Here is a 22850-nt window from a genome sequence, read left to right on the forward strand (position 1 = left end):
TATTGTTTCAATTACTTCAAAATATCTGAATTTTTAACCCGGTACAAGCTTTAATAACGGGGGACCATACATTTGTATGAGAAAGGAAATCTACATCTTATCCAAACTCCCGTTTTAATCCAATGCACATTTTGCTTCACCGGGCCGCCCTGACTTGATCGCATTTGTAAGAGGGGTGCCACGAAACCGTAATAGATACAAATTTAGTACTTTCTGTCTATCAAGTATGGTTCATTCTCTACATGTCAATCTTTAAATTATTAGCATAGTTCTTATAATAACGGTGGACCGCCTTGATGAGTAAATGATTGCAAACCAATGAAAAATACCCCAAAACTCAGTCAGTGGAGCTCCGCCCGTACATGTCAATAGCGTCATTATCGATTGGATTAGTCGACCATTAGTACTTTCTGTCAATCAAGTATGGTTCATTCTCTACATGTCAATCTTTAAATTATTAGCATAGTTCTTATGCTAACGGGGGACCGCCTTGATGAGTAAATGATAGCAAACCAATGAAAAATACCCCAAAACTCAGTCAGTGGAGCTCCGCCCGTACATGTCAATAGCGTCATTATCGATTGGATTAGTCGACCGTAGCGGACAATTCAATCGCTCATTGGATTAATATTATCACGTGGTAAGATATTTGCATTGGACAATCGATTACTATAATGGTTTAGTACTGCATATCTCGGTTTAACCTTCACTAAGCGGGTTTATGGCTGAAAAGGTGACGGTGAATTTGCTGTGGACAAAACTGCACTATGCGTGCATTATATTTTACGAACTACTCATAATCCATAGGTTGCGAGTTCGAGCCCCGCTCGTGCCAACGTGTTGTGCCCTTGGGCAAGGCACTTTATCCTCATTGCCTACTGGGGGATGGGTTGGGTTGGATTGGATGTTTGTATAGTTGTTTGTTTCAATGTTTGCAATATTGGCGCTGATTAAGCTGCTGCCTGCAAATTGTATTGTGTCTGTTTAGGTGTGTTTAATGTTCAATTCTAGCAATTTGACCTGCGGGTCACCATTATAGTTTGAAATAAAACCTTCCTTTTTTAAACAATATAATGATTTTAGATAATATTGCCCCAGAACCTCGGTGGGTGGGGTAAGTTTAAATATGTATTAGCATCTGTGATATTCCAGGATATGTGCTTTCACACAACTTATAAATGCATGCCTCAATTCGAAACAATCAGAAAAGTGGAGTAGCGGTGTTTTTTCAAGTATAGACTGGGAATTATAAATAACATTTTAGTTGTGTTGTATTTGGAACTGTGATTGTCATTAAAGTGTGTTTAATTAACCATAAATCAAAATTCCAATTAAAATAATCGAGCTTCTGTCAATTAAAATGTTCAAAATATTGCTACCATAGACCAGTGATGTATCGTTCGAGTCCGGACTCGGACTCGAGTCCACTTTTTGACTCTAACTCGGCTCGGACACAAAAAGACACGGCTCGGCTCGGATTCGGACACAAAAGGACTCGGACTCGAAGCCGAGTCCGGGCCGAGTCCAGATCATAATAAAAAGCTTTTATAGAGTTTGGGTCCTTCTTTAAGGGGGTACTACACCCTTCAATAATTGTGTGACTATTTTTGCATTTTTCTCAAAAACGAATAACACACTGGTAACAAAAGTTACGTATACTATAGGGGCAAGGAATCCAATTACTACACTGGAATTTCAGTGACCCAAGACAAGCGGTTCGATACTTATGATAGAAAATGAGGTACCGCTAGGATGTACCTCATTTCCTATCATATTTACTGAACCGCTTGTCTTGAGTCACTGAAATTTCAGTGTAGTAATTGGATTCCTTGCCCCAACAATATACATAACTTTTGTTACCAGTGTGTTATTAATTTTTGAGAAAAATGCCAAAATAGTCCCAAATTTACCACAGGGGTGTAGTACCCCCTTAATGAAAAGCAAGTACAATGAAATTTTTGCCTTATATTATCGGAAATTAAGTTCAGTTTAGATGCAACGACGCAGGTATGTAAATTTAATATAAATTTTTGCTATTGTTACATATACAAATAAAAGCTTTTAGAGTTTGACTTCTTCCTTAATGAAATGCAAGTACAAAACCTTCAGAGCACATCTTGCAACTCAGGTAGCTATGAAATTAAATATAATTTTGCTATTGTTACCCTATAGATGAAGCTTTTAGAGCTTGGTTCCTTCTTTAAAGAAAAACGTGCTAAACATCGTACGTGTGACATTTAAAAACGTATACGCATAAATAAATGTTGTTGACATTTATATGGCGCCTTTTACATGTATCAATGCGCTTTACATTTATTCCTATGTCATTATGTCAGCTGCCATACAATGCCCAAGGCATGCTCATACCTTTGGGCGACGTTCAATGAACATTATTCCAAACAGCTCCCTATTTCACCCCTGAGTAGAGTGAGGCAATTGGGGTCAAGCGCCTTGCCCAAGTGCACAACACGATGGCACCATCGGGGCTCGAACTCGCAAACATCCGATTGCGAGGTAAAGCCTGCACCGCTGTGCCACCGTGCCTTCACCGCGCATAACAGTATTGCGCGATGAGAATGGACACAACAATGAAAATCCTGTTTTGAGAGTGTATGTAAGAGGAGGCTAAGAAGTCATTTCTTTAAAACAAATGAGTGTGACGTAAAATCTTAATACAGCGTTGTGAAAGAAACCAATTTGTGTGAGGCGTATTGTAAGAATTTTTCAACAATATGAAAATTAGATAGTCCTATCCTAGATATAATTATGACTTAAGGGTAGACTAATTGGTCGAAGCAGCCAAAAAATTTATTTTCATTATCTAAATCAATATATTGTTGAAAAATAATATTTTGATGTTTTGCAAAATTTCATTCTACAAATCATATATTTTGAAATTTTGCTTGATGTTTGTTGTTGTTTCAGCCACCTTTACAACATAAATCAAAAACCACAGGACCTACATTATGCCCCTATCTGTGATATTTGAATTCTTGTACACACTCGCTATGAAATGATCAACACAATTTATGCTAAAACTCACCACCACACAGTGTCAACGCCCTGTATTATAAATATTTTTTTCATATCCCGCTCCATACTCCGTTAATGGTGATCAATATTCTATTGTTGACACAGATAAAGAAAGTTTACATATGCATTGTGATATACACGTGCACGATCGAATATTCTATACAAGCAGCTGGATGGGCTAAATGTGTTCTTTTATCTAATTGTAATTCTCAAAATTAAATATATCACAATTTTAACTTACGATTTAAAAATCGTTACGCTAAAAATACAGTAAAAATGTATCCAGAGCAAACAGCAATGGCCTCTAATTAGTGTATTTAATTTCAAGTGAGTGTATTTAAAGCAAAACCTGTGTTTTACCTGAAAAAAAATCGAATTTCCTTGTAATAGTAACACCATATGGGATACTAGAGCATGCGCAAATCGTAATAATGTAGCCTATAGAATAGAACTTGGTGGTATCTCATATGATAGTCGTACTATGCTTAGCCTGTGTCGCTCGGCCTATCTCGAACAAAATCGCCATGCGTAGCTATTGAAAAACGAGAGGATTCGCCGTACTATCACGGCAATTTTTGACACGAAGATATTGGGGCGATTAGACAGAATCTGGACATGGAAAGTGACTTAGCTGTTTCTAATAATGTCTCCATCGACAGTAATAATATGTGTATATCTGATGGTGCAGATGTGACTTGTAATCTTCACAATCTGTCTGATGATATGAAAGGAGTTGAATCTATTGAGAGTCATCATGTTACGGAGCTTCATGAATTGAAGCCGGCTACCCTTGAGGAGATTGATCGCATTCTCAAGAAGTGCTCTAATAAATCGTGTCTGCTCGATCCGATACCGACGTGGCTTCTCAAAGACCATTCGACTCTTTTCATTCCAATTTTAGCTGAAATTGTCAACGTGTCATTTAATACAGGTATTTTTCCCGATTCATTGAAAGATGCTATCATAACACCCGTTATTAAGAAGCAGAGTATGGATCCTAATATTCTTAAGAACTACAGGCCCATCTCAAATATCAAGGTTGTTGCTAAAGTTGCTGAAATGGTAGCTTCTAGTAGGTTAACTGAGCATCTCAATCAAAATAACCTAAATGAGTCGTTCCAATCTGCTTATAAACCATTGCATTCTACCGAGACTGCCCTGCTTAGGGTAAAGAATGACATTGCCTCAGCAATTGACAACAAGAATGCAGTCTTTCTCGTCATGCTCGACTTATCGGCTGCATTTGATACAATCGATCACACCATATTTGTCAACAGACTTTGTCATACTTTTCATATTCAGGGTTGCGCTCTACAATGGTTTGCTAGTTACCTTAAAAACAGGATAAACCGTGTTTGTATTTCAGGACAGTTCTCCAACGAGCATGTATTGAATTTTGACCCAGGGGATATACAATGTATACTCATCCTGTTGGGGACATTTTGCGCAGGAACAATGTCAGTTTTCATATTTATGCAGACGATACCCAGGTGTATGTTTCATTCGACCCGCGAATTCCTGATGAGTGTGAGCGAGCTCTCAACAGACTCAAGACATGTGTACATCAAATAAAATCTTGGATGTCACAAAACAAGTTGCAGCTAAACCAGGAAAAAACTGAGTTTTATATTGCTGCGTCTTCGAGATTCATAAGTAATCTTTCGGGTATCAAGTTAAATCTTGATGGTGTCATCATTGAGCCTACATTGACACTGAAGAATCTCGGAGTCATTTTTGATCCAGTTTTAAACATGTCTAGTCAGATTTCATCAGTTGTGAAGTGCGTCAGTTTTCACCTACGCAATCTTTCCAGGATTCGTCGTTTTTAGATCTGGACACATGCAAGCTGGCTGTTCAAGCTCTTGTATTTTCTCGCATAGACTATGGTAACGCCTTACTGTTTGGAGCCACTGAATATGACCTAACTCGTCTGCAACGCCTACAAAATAGAGCCGCGAGACTTAAATTGATGGTTGGCCGTGATACATCTAGTGCCCCTCTGTTACGCCATCTTCATTGGCTACCGATCCGTAAGCGTATCGAATTCAAGCTATTGGTCATCACATACAAGTGTGTCAACTCACAAGCTCCGGAATACCTACAAGAACTGATCACATTTCGCAAACCAAAGTACGCCACTCGTTCATCACTTGACAGAACACTTCTCATTGTTCCAAAAACCAGGACTCTCACCGGTGACAAAGCGTTTCAAACCGCAGGTCCTCGTCTATGGAATTCACTTCCAATCAACATCAGGCAGGCCAAAACACTGGACATTTTCAAAACCAATTTAAAAACTCATCTGTTTGTTTAATTCTTTGCTTATCTGGTAATTGTATGTTTATTATGTAGAATGCATTGATTTTTGTTTTATTATTATTATTATATATGTTCTTTTTTCTGGAAAGCGCTGTGGTCCTTGGAGGGCGCTATATAAATGCTTGGTTGTATTGTATTGTATTGATGACGATGTGCACCATTCGCAAGATGCTGTGAACTACCAAATCGCAACAGTTGCTAACTTTCCGTGATGAAAATTGATTAATTATTTATCTATTCATGAACATGACACAGTCGATCAATTAGTAGTTGACAGGTTATTGATCAATACAAGTCAAGTGGTAACAATCTATGACCACATGCTAGTTTTAATATGACAAAATGAAGATACCAGAATAAAACATATTTCTCATCTAGCATGTCTTGTAAGGTAATAGGCCAATATTGTATACACATCATCTCGCTTACGCCGCACATTGCTGATTGCAGTGGGAAAATATTATATACACAATGCTGATAACGTGTTGGATCATGGCCTATGGTTGGATCCTGTTATATCTGGTGACCATGCTCATGGGTAAGCTTTTTAAATAATTTCTTAACTTTGAACGTTGAACATTAAAAGCCATAATAATAGGCCTATACAATTTCAGTCATTTTTGCCAGAAATGTTATATTTGGACACAAGTGGATTTATTATAAAAAGAGGTGTGTGCATCCGGGGGTGTGCATGCATCGGAGTGAGCAGGTCTGAACTCAAATGTCTCCGTGTTTCTGCTACTTTTTTACAACTTCCGAGGTGTTCAAAACACCCGAAGACCAGATTTTAAATCTTCTGCATGCACACTCATCCCTGCTCGTCAGCTTCCCTAAGGAGGATTGGGCAGTACTCAAGAAGAAGAAAAAAGACAAACAGTTGTTACTAATAATTATTTCATAATCTCTGTAATCTCTTTTAAGATTTAAATAACCTGACTTGGTTTCATTATTTTATTTTTAATGTATTTTCTATCAATTTCTTTTATTATAACCCACTGTCGGTATTTTTGTGGGACCGAATTACATCAGGCACACCCAATTGAATTCTGAATGTCCTTCTGATATCAAATAATTGTTTTTTTGTTTGTTTGGGGTTTTTTGTTTTGTTTTGTATTGTTTTGGGTTTTTTTTCCTTTTTTGGTTGGTTTTTTTTGGCTTAAAAGGGCATTTCGTGATCACAGCCTCATCGCCCTCACTTTTCTCAAAAAAGTTGAGATTTTTATATCTCTGGCTACATAATGTTTATGCAAAATTTCTTAGCAAAAATATCGTCAAATTTTAATTACAGCAGTGGCCTATGGAGCAATGTAATACACATAATCATGTATAACTCGCAAACGCAAAATTGGAATCGGAGTGTCATGCGGCACATCATAGAATCAACTGAAATTTTAGGAATAAGCTTTTTTTGTGTATATACTGAAAAATGTCATAAAAAGAGGATGCTCAGTACGTAGGATCACGAAATCCCCCTTTAAACGCAAATCTATATACATGATCATGGTGATGGGGGTAATGTTCATTAACATGCTCATGACAAATTTAAAAGGTAATTTTTCAACAATATTCTAAGTAAAGGGATAATGCAGAATTTTATGCGCAAGTTTGTGATAACCTTTGTGAAGGCTATCTAAAAACTGACATTATTTGTAAATCGTTTATTTTTAAGTTTATATTAGACGTAAGATGGTGTTTACCGTGTTTACATATGACTTCTGGGAGGTCACAAATGAGGTAATCAATAATAAACATAATTTTTGACCAGGTTCGCCGTCGCAAATAATAAAGGAGACAGGTAGAAAAAGTGATCCCGCCTGGGAAAAATGATCCCGTCTTTGTTGCCGTTTAACCCAGGACCTCAGGTTTACAGGACCTGTGCCTTAATCACTTGGCCACGGGAGCTTTGTGATTAGGCTGGTTGCAATTCGAACCTATAAGTGGTCACTTAAGGGCTGGGGTATGAACGTTTGGACAGTATTTATTTTGAGACATTAGAGCACATCAGACATATCGAATTGCATTCTGAATACGAAGAATGCCATTCTGATATCAAATAATTTTGATTTTTTGAAATTCGCAATTTAATACACATTTTATGGCAAATCATTAAAAATTGATATTTTTGATATTTAACAGTACTTGAAGTAAACTTTGTAAATCTGATGATTTATACTTAAAGTGTATGTAGGTGGGATGAAAAGCCGACGATCAATTGAAAATGTTGACCTTTCGTATTGGAGATATGGATTTTTTTTCCCAAAGCACCAAAAAATTAGGTCTTTTTGGGAAAAAATCCATATCTTCAATATGAAAGGTCAAAATTTTCAATTGACCGTCGGCTTTTCCTCCCTGCTACATACACTTTAAGAATATATCATTAGATTTATATAATTTACTTCGAGGACTGTTATATATCAAAATTTGAAAAATATCAAATTTTTATAATTTGTCATAAAATTTGTATTATATTGTGATTTTCAAAAATGAAAATTATTTGATATCAGGAAGACATGCTTCGTATTCAGAATGCATTTCGATAGGTCTGAGGTGCTCTCATGTCCCACAAAAAATACTGTCGAAACGCAATAAACGCTCATTTTAGATCCTTAAACCATAGACCCTGGAAAAGTTCCAGGGTCTATGCTTAAACTTACTCCTCACCGCTTATATAGGTTCGAATTGCAACCAGCTTAATCCCGCGGTTAAGACACAGGTCTTGTAAACCTGCGGTCCTGGGTTCGATTCCCAGGCGATCGCTTTTTCTACTTGTTTCCTTTATTATTTGCGACTTCGAACCTGGTGAAAATTATGTTTATCATATATAATTCCCGTCGATCATGCCACTGTTTTTCGAGGTAATCAATATACAACGTCGTGTGTCAATCAGGATATCAGGGGTCATCTATTATGATGTATTACAACATGTAACAAATTATGATACTTCAATGAATCATCACCTTTGTTAATGAACGTTAATGAAGAGGATGATGAACAAACCACAAACTTACGTGTTGAATAACCAGGATCGATCATAGTCTAGAAATTTAATAAAGCTTCAATTTTAATTTGCTTCAGTATAGAACGCGGACGCAAGATATTAATGTTAAATTTCATTCTCCAATTGTTTTAGAAAATGAGAAAATACAATTTAAAAATTATTGTTTTCAAATACCAGTCCTATTTACCGTGTGTGTATATATATTCATTTTTTTATATTTCTGCAGTAGCAATTCAAGCCACCAACCCAAAAGGTCTTCATTCAATATTAACGAAGGAGTTGCTCTCTGATTATGGTCCAACATCTGCACGACCTGTCTCGGATGTAAATAAGCGAATCAATGTGGAAATAAACCTGGCGGTCGTACGCGTCATCGAATTGGTAATTATTAATTCCAGATTCAATAAACTTAAGTGTTTAGTTCATAATGGAGTGATCTATTATTCATCAAAACCCAACGTCAATGCCATTGTTTTAATTAAAAATTAATGGATAAGGCTCTCATGTTGGTTTTAGTTTTATATTAAGGGAAGGGGTATGAACGTTTGGACAGTATTTATTGTGGGACATTAGAGCACATCAGACATATCGAATCGCATTTTGAATACAAAGAATGTCCTTCTGATATCAAATAATTTTGATTTTTTTTTTAAATTCGCAATGTAATACACATTTTATGGCAAATGATTAAAAATTGATATTTTTGATATTTAACAGTACTCGAAGTAAACTTGATAAATCTGATGATTTATACTTAAAGTGTATGTAGGTGGGATGAAAAGCCGACGATCAATTGAAAATTTTGACATTTCGTATTGAAGATATGGATTTTTTTCCCAAAACACACAAAAAAAATTAGGTCTTTTAGGAAAAAAATCCATATCTTCAATATGAAAGGACAATATTTTCAATTGATCGTCGGCTTTTCCTCCCAGCTACATACACTTTAAGAATATGTCATTAGATTTATAAAATTTACTTCGAGGACTGTTATATATCAAAATGTGAAAAATATCAAATTTTAATAATTTGTCATAAAATATTTATTATATCGTGAATTTCAAAAAATGCAAATTATTTGATATCAGAAAGACATTCTTCGTATTCAGAATGCAATTCGATATGGCTGATGTGCTCTCATGTCCCACAAAAATACTGTCGAAACGCACAAAACGCTCATTCCAGATCCCTTAAAGATCACACACATAATATAAACACAACTTGTCATAATATCGGAAGAAAGTAAGTAAATATTCCCTTTAAAATGAAACACTGACCCTAGTTCAGGAGAAGGGATCTTGCATACATTTGTGGTTAATTCGATCTTGTCATCTTAGTAGTTTTGATGATTAATTCTATGTCACTTTTTAATTGTTCTGAATTTATGAAGTATGGTGTTTTTTTGGAAGCAATATAAAATCAACAAATCAATGCTGATTCTTGTTATATAGGAAAGAAATAATGACACCGTTTTTTTAACATATAGTCCTATATAGGTATTCGTATATACGATATACACTTAATATATCTTAAAGACACTTAAGATATGTAAAAACCTCGAAATTGATAACCTGCCCAAAAGTGTCTGCTTTTGACATGACACGTCACAAATTAATAATAATAATAATAAATACTGAACTTATAACGCGCACAAATTTCCAAGGGATGCGAGGCGCGAGAAGAAGACAGAAGGAAGGGAAACATCATATTTTGGGGAAGAGATGAGTTTTAAGGAGACTTTTAAAAGTCCCAGTGCTATGGGCCATTCTGATGACTATTGGCAGCTTATTCCAAAGACTGGGGCCAGCCACAGAAAAGGCGGTATCCCCAGCCAGTTTGAAGGTTCTGGGGATAACAAGCGAGTTACCAGCCGATCGGAGATAGTATGAGGACTGGCGGATATGGAGCAATGAAGAGAGGTATTCAGGAGAATCCAGATTGACACATTTGTAAGTGTGGACAAGCGTACGAAATTTAATTCGTTCAGCCACAGGAAGCCAGTGAAGCTGGGCAAGTAATGGGGATGTGGAAGTGAATCTGGGCTTCTGGAAGATGAGGCGGGCAGATTTGTTCTGGATACCCTGCAGACGTTGAATGTTTTTCTGAGGGATGCCATTAAGGAGGGAGGAACAGTAATCTATCCTAGACAATATAAGGGCACGCACAATATTATTACACGTGTTGAAGTCAATGAAACGTCTTATCCTGCCAAGATTCCGTAGTTGCCAATTAAGGGACCGACAAAGCTGAGTGACATGGTCGGACATCTTCAAGTCACCATCAAATACAACGCCAAGATTTTTTATTGAGGCGGAGGGTTTGATAACATGCTCATCGAGGTGAAGAGTGTAAAACTTCACCAATTCATAATGAGTAGCAGAGGCGGCAATGAAATATTCAGTTTTTGCCATATTGAGCTTGAGCTTGTTACTCTGAAGCCACACCCCAACTCATTGATGCAATTAATGAGTTTAAAGAGGGCACAAGCCGCATCACCAGGTATAGCAGGATCAAAGACGCCAAACAACTGAACATCATCCGCATAAAAATGGAATTGAACATCATGGTGACGAATGATCTGACCCATAGGAATAGTGTAATAACAGAAAGCCTGTGGCCCGAGAACAGACCCTTGGGGTACACCATGTTTGAGAAGAGCAGTCTCGGAAAACGTGCCCTTAACAAAAACCTGACTAGTTCTGTTGGTCAGGTAGGTCTTGAAAAAATTCAAGGCAGTGTCAGTGAGACCAAATTCTTGACTCAACCGCCGCAATAGAATACCATGATCAACTGTATCAAATGCGGCGGTCAAGTCAAGTAACACAACAAAGACAGCTTTCCGGCCATCAACAGCTCTCATTATTTGATCGTGAACATGTAGGAGGGCTGTCTCAGTGCTATGACCTGTCCGGTAGGCCGATTGGAGTGGCTCGGACAGGTCATGGCTGTTGACATGGTACGATACCTGAGCAGAGACAGCTTTCTCTATGAGTTTCCCCAAAAAGGGCAAGTTAGAGACGGGACGGTAATTAGATAACTGTTGATTGTCAAGGGATGGTTTCTTTAACACAGGCGTGATAACAGCTTTTCTTAGGTGAGAAGGAAAAATACCAGTGGTTAAGGATGAATTAACGATCTTCACGAGCACAGGTAGGAGCAAGGTAAGATGTTGTTTTAATAGCCAAGTAGGCATAGGATCAGAGACACTAGTTTTGGATGGACATTTCATTATTAATTGATGAAGATCATCATCAGACAGTGCACGGAAAGTAGAGAGAGAAGGAACAGAGACACTTTGATCAGATCTAACAACAAGATCTTGGCAGCTGCTACAACTGTCAAGATCAACCTTACAAGAACATGAACTCTTACTGTCAACATCTTTACGTATTTTGTCAACTTTGTTTACAAAGAAATTTCTAAAACTATTTGCCAACCTAACAGGATCACTACAATCAGGTAGAGAGCACTGGCTCTTATTAAGCAAAGTATTGACTGTTTTGAACATGTCCTTAGTATTACAGTTCAACAGAGTCTCATTAAAATACAATTTCTTCTCAGTGGCAATGACATCAGCAACCTTCCGCTGAGATGAGATGTACGCCTGGCGGTCAGTGTCACTGCGCGACTTTCTCCAACGCCTTTCACAACGCCGTTTGTACTGCCTGGCATCTTGGACAGACTTGTTGAACCATCTAGGTTGACTACGAACAGAACGTGTCCTACATGTAATTGGTGCATGAGAGTCAAGGACATCTTGGCAACCAGTATTATAGGCATAAACCAGAGAGTCTAAATCATCATACTCCGAAGCAATGATAGAATCCATCTTAGCTGAAAGATCATCAGAGAACAACTTTATGTCCATATCGCGAAAGTTCCTGAATGAATATGATATTTTGTGAGCGGTGAGTTTTGGAAGGTCAACAGTAGCAGCGATCAAATAATGGTCAGAAACATGAAGAGGGTAGTTGGTGCACGCCTCAACAGTGATATCCTCTTTTCTGACAATTATCAGGTCCAATGTGTTTCCAGATTTATGTGTGGGACCACGGACGACCTTCGCAGATGTCAGAACTTCCAAAAAGGATTTAACTTCAGGCAACCAAGGTTTGTTCACGTGTATATTGAAGTCTCCAGCTACAATAGACCTTCCTGGCAGAAGGTCAACAGTACCTAAAAATTCTTCAAATTCACTAAGAAAGTCACCCTTACTGTTTGATGGTGACCTGTAAATAATGACCAGATTGACGTCATTGGAACGAATGAGAGCATGCTCAAAAGATGATGAAGCAGGAAGAAGATCGTCACAGTGCAGAACTATATTGCTTTTTATGAACAACCGCAATTCCTCCACCACGCAAACCTCTAGAGCAGTTCAATCCATTATCCATCTATTGATTACTTTTTACTTCAGTTGGTAATTTAGGTTTCTTTAATATATTGCTTTTTGTGTATGAATACTTTTTGTGCTCAGTATTCTTTGTTTTTGTCATCCAATATGTAAAGTTTTTGTCACATTCCTGGTTTTGTGTGGACGGGTCACAATTTCTTTGTGTGTATATTTTACTTAAAATTGTTCCTTGCTTCTATTTACAGAATGAACGTCATCAAACCTTACAACAGAGCGCATTTCTTGATATGGTAAGTTCAACCTTTAGTGATCACTCTCACTTGGCAAGAAAATAGTGACGACTTTTGTTTACTTTCACTCGCCTCGCTGTAATTATTATTTTGCAGTTGATATTGAATTGTTTTATGTATACAATCCAAAACAATGTAAAAAAAATCATCAAATCATGTGTATTTCTTTATTTGTTTACAACGTAAAAAGAATTATCACCGCTAATTCATTAGAATATTTGCACTCAACCTTCTTTGCAGTTAGTCATTCTATACTCACTCTCCTCTATAGTCTACTCAACATTCTTGTATCTACTCATCACTCTCACAAGTCAGTCTACTCGAGCATTTACTCACTTTCACAAGTCAGTCTACTCAACATTCTCTTGTATCTACTCACTCTGATAAATCAGTCTGCTCAACATTGTCTTGTATCTACTCACTCTCACAAGTCAGTCAACTCAACATTCTTGTATCTACTCACTCTCACAAGTCAGTCTACTCAACATTCTCTTGTATCTACTCACTCTCACAAGTCAGTCTACTAACATTCTCTTGTATCTACTCACTCTCACAAGTCAGTCTACTCAACATTCTTGTATCTACTCACTCTCACAAGTCAGTCTACTCAACATTCTCTTGTATCTACTCACTCTCACAAGTCAGTCTACTCAACATTCTTGTATCTACTCACTCTCACAAGTCAGTCTACTCAACATTCTCTTGTATCTACTCACTCTCACAAGTCAGTCTACTCAACATTCTTGTATCTACTCACTCTCACAAGTCAGTCTACTCAACATTCTATTGTATCTACTCACTCTCACAAGTCAGTCTACTCAACATTCTCTTGTATCTACTCACTCTCACAAGTCAGTCTACTCAACATTCTTGTATCTACTCACTCTCACAAGTCAGTCAACTCAACATTCTTGTATCTACTCACTCTCACAAGTCAGTCTACTCAACATTCTCTTGTATCTACTCACTCTCACAAGTCAGTCTACTCAACATTCTCTTGTATCTACTCACTCTCACAAGTCAGTCTACTCAACATTCTCTTGTATCTACTCACTCTCACAAGTCAGTCTACTCAACATTCTTGTATCTACTCACTCTCACAAGTCAGTCTACTCAACATTCTCTTGTATCTACTCACTCTGATAAATCAGTCTGCTCAACATTGTCTTGTATCTACTCACTCTCACAAGTCAGTCATCTCAACATTCTTGTATCTACTCACTCTCACAAGTCAGTCTACTCAACATTCTCTTGTATCTACCCACTCTCACAAGTCAGTCTACTCAACATTTTTGTATCTACTAACTCTCACAAGTCAGTCTACTCAACATTCTCTTGTATCTATACTCACTCTCATAAGTCGGTCTACTCAACATGCTTGTATCTACTCACTCTCCTAACTCAGTCTACTCAACATTCTTGTATCTACTCACTCTCACAAGTCAGTCTACTCAACATTCTTGTATCTACTCACTCTCACAAGTCAGTCTACTCAATATTCTCTTGTATCTGCTCACTCTCACAAGTCAGTCTACTCAATATTCTCACCAATCAACTCAACCTTCGCGGTTAATCTTCCAATTCCCAAGTTTACTCACCATTCTCACGATTCTCTTCAGTCAACTGAACTTTTGTTTCTGTATACTCAACCTCTTCTTCAGTCTACTCAACATTCTCATCAATCTTATTCAACCTCCTGTTTAATCTACTCATGCAACCTCCGGTTTATTCTACTCAACCTCTTGTTCAGTCTACTCAACCTCCTGTTCAGTCTACTCAACCTCCTGTTCAGTCTATTTAACCTGTTCAGTCTAATCAACCTCCTGTTCAGTCTGCAGTATACTCAAGCTCATGTTCAGTCTACTCAACCCCTGTTTACCAAACCTCCTGTCTACCAAACCTCCTGTTTAGTTTACTTAACCTCCTGTTCAGTCTACCAAACCCTTGCTCAGTCTACTCAACCCCTGCTCAGTCTACTCAACCCCTGCTCAGTCTACTCAATCCCTGCAACCTCCTGTTCAGCCTATTCAGCCTCCTGTTCAGTCTCAGTTTACTTAACCAGTTCAGTCTAATCAACCTCCTGTTCAGTCTACTCAACCTCCTGTTCAGTCTACCCACTCTCCTGTTCAGTCTACTCAACCTCCTGTTCAGTCTACCCACTCTCCTGTTCAGTCTACCCACTCTCCTGTTCAGTCTACTCAACCTCCTGTTCAGTCTACTCAACCTCCTGTTCAGTCTACTCACTCTCCTGTTCAGTCTACTCAACCTCCTGTTCAGTCTACTCAACCTCCTGTTCAGTCTACTCAACCTCCTGTTCAGTCTACCCACTCTCCTGTTCAGTCTACCCACTCTCCTGTTCAGTCTACCCACTCTCCTGTTCAGTCTACCCACTCTCCTGTTCAGTCTACTCAACCTCCTGTTCAGTCTACCCACTCTCCTGTTCAGTCTACTCAACCTCCTGTTCAGTCTACTCACTCTCCTGTTCAGTCTACTCAACCTCCTGTTCAGTCTACCCACTCTCCTGTTCAGTCTACTCAACCTCCTGTTCAGTCTACCCACTCTCCTGTTCAGTCTACTCAACCTCCTGTTCAGTCTACTCACTCTCCTGTTCAGTCTACTCAACCTCCTGTTCAGTCTACTCAACCTCCTGTTCAGTCTACTCAACCTCCTGTTCAGTCTACTCAACCTCCTGTTCAGTCTACCCACTCTCCTGTTCAGTCTACTCAACCTCCTGTTCAGTCTACCCACTCTCCTGTTCAGTCTACTCAACCTCCTGTTCAGTCTACCCACTCTCCTGTTCAGTCTACTCAACCTCTTGTTCAGTCTACCCACTCTCCAGTTCAGTCTACTCAACCTCCTGTTCAGTTGACTCAATCATCTGTCCAGGCTACTGACTACAAATGAGAGTACTTTTAGTGGTAATTTGCCGAGCTCCTATGCAGTACATAATAAGTGTCCGAGTAAAATTACAAAGTACTTCCGCTGAGTCGTGAAACAAGCTTTTTCTTTTACACCAACGTGCATTTTAAGCATAGAGTTAGACTCAGAGACCTGTCGGATATGTACAGTGCACATTTTGGCCGATTTGGTGGTTTTTGTCGCACACCGATTTGGCCAATATAGGCCTACTTTTGTTTACCATAGGAAAATAACTACTGGTTTTGATGCAGAAAGGATGCTTGATTGCTTTCATTTCAGCATTGGCATGACGACTACCTAACTTGGAACACAAGTGCGTATCCAGATGTGAATGTATTAATCCTACCAACAGACCAAATATGGCGACCGGATATTCATTTATTTGAAAAGTAAGCATTCGAAGCTTTTACAATAAAAACAGCCACGTTAAAAAAAAGTCCAGGAAAATACATTGTTGTCCGGGATTGCTGTCCATAAATATCTATTGTCTAAGAAACCGAATAAGACTGGATTTATACGCGATTGCTTTTGCAGAAGAAAAGTAAATCGGGCGCACCATCAGTGTACAAAGCGAAGTCTTTTTAGACACCATTAGGTGGACATAGCCTTAATAAATCGAAGCAGAAAGACCGTGAAAACCCCAAAATCACTGGTCATAATAAATGTATATTCGCGGTCATCCTAATATCTCACAAAAGTACACTGAAGCCGTGGCACAATAGCACCAAACCCTATTGTGCTATTGACTGGGTAAAACAGGTGAAAGATTAGGATGACCCCGGGGATGACGAATATATATGACCAGTGATTTGGGTTTTTCACAGGTCTTTCTGCTTCTATTTTTAATTTTAAGGCACTGTCCACGTAATGCTGAGAATGCATTGCGAATCGATTTCTGCAAAAAGCAATGGTAAATTCCCTTACGAAAATGCAAGCAATAAAAAATGTGTGCGACAGCATGCAGCACGCGTGCGGCAGTGTGCAGCACGCGTGCAGATGTGTGCAGCGTGCATGCAAGGCCTGCTGGTAGCGTGTTCATGCGTGCGAACCAGCTGTGTGCATGCGGGCATTGCACGCAAAAATCCACCGCGCACACAATTTGCTTGCAGAACTTGCGTGCAGACTACCAATCTGCACGCAATTTATGTGCAGACTACACTTGTGTGCGGACTGTAGACTGCACACAAATTGTGCGCATCTTGCACGCATCTTGCATGCAGCACGCATATTGCTGCACGCATGCAGGATTCTCAGATCACAAAGTTAGAATGCTGCACGCATACAGAGTTTCCAGAAGCAGCAAAGGTAAAATGCTGCATGTTTTACAATGTTTACAATGAATAAATAAGTTAGCCTTCAGACCAAAATTTTCTATAAAGTATTTAACCTTCAGACCAAGATTTTTTGGCAGACCAAGAGGGGAGGGGGGAGGGGGCAAGCAAATTTTGGCAGGTCTAGAGGGGAGAGCAAGCAATTTCCTGTTTTGATAGTTGGCATTTCAACTTTGGGCCAATGTTGGTATATGCCATTTCTGTATCGATAGTTGGCATTGAAACACTGGGCCAATGTTGGAATGCCATTCCTGTTTCGATAGTTGGCATTGCAACATTGGGCCGATATTGGAATGCCATTCCTGTTTCGATAGTTGGCATTGAAACACTGGGCCAATGTTGGAATGCCATATTCCTGTTTCGATATTTGGCATGAAACATTGGGCCGATGTTGGAATGACATTCCTGTTTCGATAGTTGGCATTGAAACACTGGGCCAATGTTGGAATGCCATTCCTGTTTCGATAGTTGGCATTGCTACATTGGGCCGATGTTGGAATGTCATTCATCCTGTTTCGAAAGTTGACATTGCAACATTGGGCCGATGTTGGAATTCCATTCATGTTTCGATAGTAGGCATTGCATCATTGGCCCAATGTTGGAATGCCATTCCTTTTTCGATAGTTGGCATTGCAACATTTGGGCCAATGTTGGTATGTCATTCATGAATCAACAGTTGGCACTGCAAAAAAAAATCAAAAATTCAAAATTCAACATTTTTATAGTGAATGTTATCAATATTTACAGTAACTTTGATCAATATTCATGAAATAATGCACTTTGGCCAGTTTAGTCATCAAAATATTGCTTATATTAACTTAAAACACGTCATCAAATGTGTACACCCCAATAGCTCAAATGGTAAAGCATCAGACTCCCATGCAGAAGGTCCCTGGTTCAAAATCAGGTAGATAAAATAGATAAGTGACTTGTATAAAATTAAGCTGGGCAATTTTAGTTCATTGTAAAATAGATAGCCAGGTAAAGTAACACTTAATGTAAGGCCAGTATACACTGTTAGCAATTATTTTTGATTTTTTTTTCATGATTTTGTCTCGCATATTTTGGCCAGCACGTGCTGCACGCATGCAGTGCACGCTAATGGATTTGCATGCTGCATGCAAACTGCGCACGCTCATGACCTGCACGCATTTTTGCTGCATGCATGCAGCAAGCATCTGCACGCTTCCCTGCATGCGTGCCTCGTTCCAAATATACGCATCCGCACGCTACCCACTGCACGCGTGCTGCATGCGGTGTGGCACGCGTGCTGCATGCGTTCAAAAACTGCGTGCCATTTTCGTAAGGGTTCTGCTTATCATAATTCTGGCCATAAGATGCCGTCTGGAAGTGTTCACAAACGTCTTGATCAGAAGCAGCAATTATTTGATAAAACATGCCAAACACTTATCAAATGTTGAAACAGGTTCATCAAGTTTGGTAATTAAGCAATTAAAGGAAGGTGACCTGATATGTTTGGAAAATCAAATTCTTTAAAACTTGTCACCCCTTTCAAGCACTCATGCAAAAAGAAAATGTAAATGTTTTTTGTAAATGTGAGTAATTCCTAATGGAATTACCGACAATTATACAGCGTGATATTGGTAATCTACAGTGTTTTTATTAATGATAATCATCATGATCATGTAATATATTGATTTCAAGTGAAAGACCCTATTTGTCTCATAAACATATTGAAATTAGAAGTTCCAACTCGGTATTTCCCAAGATATCATCAAAAAACTGCCTAATTAGTCTCAACTATGGTATAGGCCTACCATAGTAGACTAATTCGGCAGTTTTTTGATGATTTCTTCGAAAATACACCGATCTGGAACGCCAAATTTCAATATGTTTATGAGAAAAATATGAGCTTTCATCTGATACCAAATCAGCATTTTGATGAGGTAAAGTGGGGGATGAGATTTTCAATCAGGTTACCCACCTTTAAAGAGTTTTGATTTGTCAAAACATAATTGAAGAAACTTACTTTTTTGCTGACAGTTTTGTTAGTGAACCACTGACTTTTTCGAAGCTTGTGGTGGTGATCCAACAGCTGATGACTGGTAGGAAGTTATCATTACCGGTAGCAATATTAGTGTTGCTAGCTGTTTCCAACAGTGGATCAAACACCGTTAACACGTGACTTAGATTTTAGACCCCCTCGTCTCTGTTCATAACTCATCGCCCCTCCTCCTGATCTGAATCAAATGTATCAATGTATCTTTGCGAAACTAATTATTGTACCTATTAAAGTTTTGTTGATCACATTGTCCTTATTCTTAATAATTTATTATTTCATTTATTGACTTATTTCATTTCCTCATTTCTCTTTATTTTATCATTTTTGTACGAAAGTGTTGACAGAAATTTTGAAAGCTTTAAAGATGTAAGCGCCTGGGTTTATCCTGATGGTACCGTCATATGGGCTACTCCCGTGATATTATACACAGCCTGTCGTATTGATGCCCGCCTGTTTCCGTTTGACACTCAACATTGCACCTTACGCTTTGGATCCTGGTCATATGATATAAATCAACTGAATCTTACGCCTATTAATCGTACAGATGGGATTGCGAATTTCTTCATTGAAAATGGTGTGTGGCATTTGGAAGATGTTATCGTCGAGAGTGTCGTCAATGTGTATCCAGAAGGGTGAGATAAAAGAGCAATTATCGTGATTGTGGTTGGTATGTGTGTTTGGGCCGCGTGTGCAGGGGTGGGGGGGAGTGGTCGCTGAGGGTGTGTGTCGGGTGGGGTGTGTAGGTGTTGGTCTGGTGTGCAAGTGGTGTTGATATAGGTCTAAATTAGTCATGTCTCAGTATTAAGAGGTGCTGGTTACAGAAAGCGCACGTTTGCCTTCAATTTCACCCTAAGTCGTGTATGTACTTAAAAGTATTTTTTAATCTTTAGGATTCTTGATACCTTTTCTAACGTGTTGTCCGAGGGATTCGTCTATTATGCGGATGTGTTTCTAATTTGCGGCATGTTAATAACATATTAAAGAAAAAATTTATTTTCTAATTGCAGTATATTTCCTGAGGTTGTATACACCGTAGTTCTTCATCGACGACCTTTATTTCACGTGCTCAGTTTCATTCTTCCATGCGTTTTACTCTCCTTCCTGAATTTGCTGGCTTTTATTCTGCCAACTGCATCTGGTGAGAAGGTGTCTCTTGGTATCACCAACTTGCTTGCCTTGGTTTTATTCCAACAACTGATAGGCGACTTTCTACCACCGTCATCTAGCGACATGCCGATAATAAGTAAGCATGATTTTAAACTCTTATAGTCGTCACACTCGGACGACCAATTATTGAAACAGCCCGTTTGTCCAAATGGTGATTTGTCCAAAAAGGGTTAACGTCATAGGGCTTGTAGAGTATTTTAGGTCAGGATTAGGGTTAGGGTTAAGGTTTAGGGTTTATTATCACCCTTCTGACTATATCGGTCAGTAACTGGGCAATTCAATGAGCACAGCTGTGTGACACGTGTCGCCACTGCATTTCCCTTATAAAATAAGACTGAAAACCTTTAACAATAATATGTCAATACTATTCCCCAACTTCACCCTATAACATGATTATCATGATATGCCTATCTTGGTCCCAAATAGCTGCTCATCGCGAGATGAATAATAATCTTTGATGAGTGCAATATTGAGGTTACAGATTTATTCTTTATGATCTCGTGCATTACAGTTAGGCCTATATGCAACCCGGGGGGGCACTCAACACAAATGACCATACGGGTATGCTCCCCCGGAAAGACCCCCCTTTTTGGGTGGCGCAGCTCCGAAAGACCCCCTATATTTGACCAAAATAAAGCTCCGAAAGACCCTTGATTTTGATAATTTCAGCTCTATTAAAGACCCAAAATTGCTCATTCCTCATATTTCTTGTTTTTTCAGGCGATTTTCAACCAAAAAGCCAAGAAAGACCCTTGATTTTGGCTTTTCGCAGCTCCAAAAGACCCCATTTTACTTGTTCACAGCCCGGTTTGCAGCTCCGAAAGACCCCCTATTACCGGTACGCCGTCAGCTCCCAAAGACCCACCACCTCAAAATTCCGGGGAGCATACCCACCAAAAACTTTGATGTGCCCCCCCCGGGATATGCAATAATTACCAACAATATGTGCTGCTATAAAACCTAATCAACATTTAATTTAGCTAGAAAAACGGTAACATTATTATCACATAAATGCTTTTAACATACCGCATGTAACCAACTGTCAACATTTGACAACCTAGTGCCTCTTCAAGCGAAGGTCACTTTCTGGAAAGCTGGACTGAACGATGTTGTGAATGTACATGTAAGTGCCCCCCCTCCCCTCTAGACTGGATCCTACAGTCTTTCAACAACTACGCACGGTCATCGGGTTGTGCTGTTGGTGAATAAGGCAACGTGAAGGATTGTGGGTAAAAAAAGGCGCCGCCATTAGAGGCCAGAAGGATTCAGGCTACTCCCCCTCTGGGTCATTATTTTTGCCGTAGGCTGTATCTGACACTTCAGGGACAAGAAAAGAATTGTTAAAACTAAAGCTGTAAAAATGGCTGAAAAGGGAGCTGTAGCGTAACCTAATGTTGCTCTGTTTCATTCAGTGCATCTAATATTAAATGAACATGCTTTTGAAGTTTTGAGAAAATTGACAGAATGTTCACGTTAATAAATTTGCTCTTTACTCTGATCTTTACAAACATCACAGGTTATTATTTCACTCCAATGATTCTGATTGGATGTTTATCCATCGTATCTGGTGTACTTGTAGCAGCTCTCTACCATCAAGACAAAACCAAACCAGTTCCACAGTGGCTCCTTGACTTAACACGTGTTCATCCATTGACCAACGCAACATTGCAACTACTAGAGCCAAACGGGAACGATGAGGTGAAGAAATCTGCCAATTCGTCGGAAGCAGGTGTCAGAGCTGGGGTTAGAAAAAACAGTTCGGTTTCAAATGGTCACTGTGTTTCAGCCATTGCATACCCGGTTCAAGAAAGAGGCGTGTTTACTGACGATCATCTACGCAGTCGCATTGATTACTCATCTGATTGGCGGAAAGTTGCTGCCGTTATTGATAAGCTGATCTTAATGTTTGGTATAATGTTGACTGTATCTGCCATTATTATAACAGTGGTCCTTTTTATAACATCAGAAGAGATGAATGGTATCTAGTCTATCTAGACCTTTGCGTAACTAACTATAGCATAATGAAAATGGGTCTTCTTTCCATATACGCAAGTATGCTAGTATCGACGTCCCAATATATTGGAGAATATCAGTCTGAGATGGTTCTCTTCATAGAGAAGAACTGTGACGGAACGTCTTGCATATTTTTGTTTTTGCTTTGCAATCGTGTACCAATTGCTTTGAATAAAAAGTGGAATGGCCAAGATCTCCTGATCTTATACCACTGAATGTCTTCTTGTGGAGCTATCTGAAATCACAAGGTTTTCACAGGTCATCCTGCAGACCTTGATAAATCATGATAATTGCACAAGGTGACCATGTTGACATCCTTTGATAGGACAAATCTCATTAGAAGTGGTGTAAATTATTTAGAATGGGAAAGACGTGAATCCATCTGTGTGGTCAAATTTGGGCA

General features: G+C 38.8%; 1 protein-coding gene across 1 annotated transcript; it reads left to right on the plus strand.

Annotated features, from left to right (window-relative positions):
* Positions 1 to 5584: 5584 nt before the first annotated feature.
* LOC140159985 (neuronal acetylcholine receptor subunit alpha-7-like) lies at positions 5585 to 22420 on the plus strand. Its single transcript, XM_072183252.1, has 7 exons — positions 5585 to 5890; positions 8577 to 8731; positions 12950 to 12994; positions 16193 to 16302; positions 19603 to 19899; positions 20275 to 20510; positions 21951 to 22420. Exons 1-7 carry the CDS (start codon positions 5824 to 5826, stop codon positions 22418 to 22420), a joined length of 1380 nt encoding a protein of 459 aa, XP_072039353.1. The 5' UTR covers positions 5585 to 5823.
* Positions 22421 to 22850: the final 430 nt, after the last annotated feature.

This window comes from Amphiura filiformis, chromosome 9 (assembly GCF_039555335.1).
Source record: "Amphiura filiformis chromosome 9, Afil_fr2py, whole genome shotgun sequence".
Classification (NCBI taxonomy): Eukaryota; Metazoa; Echinodermata; class Ophiuroidea; order Amphilepidida; family Amphiuridae; genus Amphiura; species Amphiura filiformis.

Excerpts from the sequence above, each read along its gene's own strand:
- LOC140159985 (XM_072183252.1), top strand. The coding sequence starts at position 5,824 with ATGCTGATAACGTGTTGGATCATGGCCTATGGTTGGATCCTGTTATAT. Across the intron at positions 16,303-19,602 it reads GATATTCATTTATTTGAAAA|TGTTGACAGAAATTTTGAAA; the intron begins GTAAGCATTCGA and ends TTTGTACGAAAG. Across the intron at positions 20,511-21,950 it reads TAGCGACATGCCGATAATAA|GTTATTATTTCACTCCAATG; the intron begins GTAAGCATGATT and ends CAAACATCACAG.